A 3,905-nucleotide genomic window follows, 5' to 3' on the forward strand; every position below is an offset into this window, starting at 1 on the left:
TAATGGTGCAAAGGTTCACAACTCGGTACTCACTATTCATGAGTACTTTTTAATGAGCTACTCTTTTACTCTTACTTGAGTAGTTTTTAGGACAGATATTTTTACTCTACTCACATTTCATTTTTTTGGGAAGTAACAGTACTTCTACTTGAGTATGATTTTTCAGTTCTCTTTCCACCCCTGATCAGGAGTAAACAGACTTAGAATACAGGAAATGCTGCCTGTCATTTGTGGTTGATGTCCTGTTTTATTTTTTCACCATGTTCTCAGAGAGTTATAGAAAAGGTCTCCTGCTTTGTGTAATTAGTTTGTGTAAAAAGTGTGCTGCACTGACACACACACATGGATGAAATGTTGAATTAATGGTTGCTACAAAGAGACAGGAATAGACAGCACATAGACAGGATACTTACAAAATTAAAGCTGTTTGATTCGAACTAAACATTAAAATTCATTAGAGCACAAACATTCACCATGTTTCATCAGATACATGTGGTATGATTTTTTTTTTTGAGTCTTCTGTGAATGTATTTGAACCACAGAACAAATTGATATGTTTTGACCATACGACCATTGCTTCCCCTTAATTAACAATACATGTGTATTACTTCAATGCAGAATGTGTTAGCATTTTGCTGGCGTTGTAACTTCTATGTCTTTGTTTTATATAAACATGAATTTCCAAAAAAAAGGACAATTTATAAATACTTTGTTGGCAGTAGTTACCACAAGAACTCCTTGTTAAGTCAAAACACTCAGGACAAGTCTCCAAAACTTTATTGCTGGATTGCAAAGCATTGCGCAAAGTATTTGACTACTCGTGCAATTGTAGATAGGAGATTATTAGAAGTACTTCTTAATGTTTAATTCTTTAAAGCATAAAGTGGTAAAAAAAAAAATGAAATAAATGGCACATGAATTCCTGAATGTGAGTAAATTTGGGTTGTTTGATTATTGCAGATGGTTAAAAGCTTTATCAGCATTAGAAGTATTTGGAGGGATCTGATTTGTCACACATTTGAACATGAACATGAGAAGTGATGCCAGGATAGACCTTCTGCATTGGGAGTAAAGTTCCAATCTTTTGCCCTTTCTTTAGAGTTCCAGAGTAACGGTCTGGTTTAATGTAGAACATCTTGAAGCAAAGACCTGGAAAACAGATTATGTTGGGTTATACAAGATTAGTATGAGATTATGCTTTTGTCTTAAATTTCAACCTCATTCAAAGACAACTTAATGTCCACTGCCATTCCTAAAGCAAATATTGACCACACACATAGTTGTTGTTCTACGGTTATATTGTTAGTAGTGATAGTAGTACCAGCAGTATTTTATCAAGCAATCACTTTGAGAAACTCATTTTATGTTGGTGATTGATTACAAAGTATTTGTGCTGCATTGCTGCTTTTACTGTTGAGAATTTCACATCGCTGTCTGATGAAAACAAGTATATCCAAAAAAATGTTTTCAAGAGCATGGAAAAACTCTTTAAATCAAACAATATTACAAGATATTTGTTAGACAGACTGCCTGATTAATCATCTTTTCACTAGTCATTGATGCACAATTTAAACAGTAGTTAGAGGTCATTCGGCGCATTCTGTCTATGGTAAAAATTCAAAACCGGCAAATGTGGAGATATAGGCTTTTCATCGGACAGTGACGATAAGTAACATTTTGAGTTCTAACCTTCTCCGCTCAAGCTAATGCCATCATTGATAGCATTGTCCTTTGTGTAAGGTACAGCTTTGCCGTTCAACTTCACATCAAATGGGGCATAAACTGTGGCTCCATCAGCACACACAATGTCAAGACCCATGTGTTTGCGCTTGCCATTATTTCTGTAGTAAACACAAACACATAAACTTAAAGGAATAGTTACACCCAACAACAAACATTGTGTCATCATTTACTCACCAGAAACAAATGTAGGTCAAAATATAAGAAATTTAAGTCAACTCATTGAACTCATCTTCCCCACCACAGTAGATGTCAAATCTTATTGTACATTTAAGCATGGCATGTCTAAACACGTTGCTTTAGGTCTGGTGTAAAATTATGGCAAAAGTAATTGGTTTTCACATATCTTGTGACCAAAAACACTTCAACTCAAATTTCAGACTCCTCCTCACACAAAGGTCTTCAGAAGACGTTTATGAAAGAGAATTATGCAGAATATATTCCTTTGTGTTCCAGGGAGCAGCATATGGGTTTGGAACAATATATGAGATTGATTACATTTTGACAGAATTTTATAATTTTTCATGAACTATTCTTCTAACTTTTTAGGATACAGTAAAGACCTATGTTGGATTTCTTTTTGTTTGGGTATTTGGGTAGTATCCAGCAACACACTCAAAACAAGACAATATCAATATATCAACCCCACCATTAAAAATAGACTTCTGCTAAATGTGTAATTCATGAGTGCTGGGAAGAGCTAAGAGGAGGGGTCACAGAAACAATAATTAGTTTGAGAAATAGTCCTTTTTATAAGGGTGATCAAGAGGAGTTACACACACACACACACACACACACACACACACACACAAACATACACAGAGACACACACAGACACACACACACACTACCGACTGGCTCCATAGTTTCCACAGCCATAGTTTTTATCGCATCCTCTTTTACTGTTACTTGGGTTGCCACTGCAAAGGGGGCCAAATTTCACTATGGGGAAAAAAAAGTTAAATGTTACTTATTCTGTCTTTTAGTTTGTGTTCCTGTATATTTATTTTTTGTATATTTCTTTATTTAAATGTCATACCTTGACTAGCATCAATAAGAGGGCTGAAAAGTTCTGAAAAAGAAACACAAATTATGATATTATTAAATAGTTTAGTTGTTTTAATTATTATTATTATTTAAGTTATGTTTTAAAACTACAAAAACACATAGATGTTTGTGAGAAATTGTAGAACATAAAAAAACATTAAATAACTTTTTTATTTGACCTGTTAGTGTAACCTTCCAGACTAAATCGACCTTTAAAACTAAATATTAGAAAACAATTACTGGCAAAGTAGACATTTTCCTATGCTTTTTTGTTTGCAAATGAGGAACAAAATTGGAATTTCTCACCTGCCGAAAACAGAACACAGAAAAGGATGTAAAGTCGCATGATCATGTAAGCCTTTGTGTTTTCTGGGACTTCCCTGTAGCTCTGCTGTGTCGTTCTGTCTCTTTGGCTTGTTGAACTTAGATTTTATCGATTGGAATCTGTGGAAATTCTGCTTTCAACACACTGCACTCATTTACACATACGCAAACAAGAGGGAGTGAGGTCATTACACAATTAAATTGCATAACAGCCAAAAAGAGGGGCATGAGTGACCAGTCAATAATTTATTTAAATTTTTATTACAATTAAAATGAGCCAGTGAATACCATGCACATACAAAAATACTATGTAAAGTAAAATAATTAAACCACTCTACTTTTTAGGTTCCCCGTCTGTCGCTCACTTCAACGTTGGTGTTAGTAGTGACAATGTGGAGCTGTCTAAAGGTCAGTATATTGTGCTCAGAGTTGTTACACTCTTAGCACGAAGATTGAATTTGCTCAACTGGAAACAACAAAATCCACCTCACTTTTCTGCCCTGATTAGAGATGTTATGCACCACCTTCAACTCGAAAAGATTAGATTTTCTTTAAAAAAGAAGACTGATCATTTTCATACAGTATGGAAACCTTTTATTAATTATATAAGACAGCAATAATTTAACCCAATCTTTTATAGTTTTTCCTTCATATCATTATTTGTGTTAAAATATAATTTGTTTACATATGGAAGAATATTATTGTATACACTAAGTTAATTTTGTTGGAATGTTTTTTTTTTTTTTTGTGCCAATGTAGAAAATGTAATAAAGAGAATGTAAAAAAAAAAAAAC

At 33.8% G+C, this 3,905-nt stretch overlaps 1 protein-coding gene across 1 annotated transcript; it reads right to left on the reverse strand.

Moving 5' to 3' along the window:
• Positions 1–227: 227 nt before the first annotated feature.
• Positions 228–3,226, reverse strand: lect2.1 (leukocyte cell derived chemotaxin 2, tandem duplicate 1). The gene is made up of 5 exons (XM_052149608.1): positions 3,094–3,226; positions 2,780–2,812; positions 2,592–2,682; positions 1,690–1,841; positions 228–1,149 (listed from the first exon to the last, which is right to left on the reverse strand). The coding sequence occupies exons 1-5, from the start codon at positions 3,137–3,139 to the stop codon at positions 983–985; spliced, it is 489 nt and encodes a 162-aa protein (XP_052005568.1). The 5' UTR covers positions 3,140–3,226; the 3' UTR covers positions 228–982.
• Positions 3,227–3,905: the final 679 nt, after the last annotated feature.

This window comes from Xyrauchen texanus, chromosome 19, assembly GCF_025860055.1.
Source record: "Xyrauchen texanus isolate HMW12.3.18 chromosome 19, RBS_HiC_50CHRs, whole genome shotgun sequence".
Taxonomy (NCBI): domain Eukaryota; kingdom Metazoa; phylum Chordata; class Actinopteri; order Cypriniformes; family Catostomidae; genus Xyrauchen; species Xyrauchen texanus.

Excerpts from the sequence above, each read along its gene's own strand:
- lect2.1 (XM_052149608.1), bottom strand. The coding sequence starts at position 3,139 with ATGATCATGCGACTTTACATCCTTTTCTGTGTTCTGTTTTCGGCAG. Across the intron at positions 2,813-3,093 it reads CTGTGTTCTGTTTTCGGCAG|AACTTTTCAGCCCTCTTATT; the intron begins GTGAGAAATTCC and ends TTTCTTTTTCAG. Across the intron at positions 1,150-1,689 it reads CATTAGCTTGAGCGGAGAAG|GTCTTTGCTTCAAGATGTTC; the intron begins GTTAGAACTCAA and ends TCTGTTTTCCAG.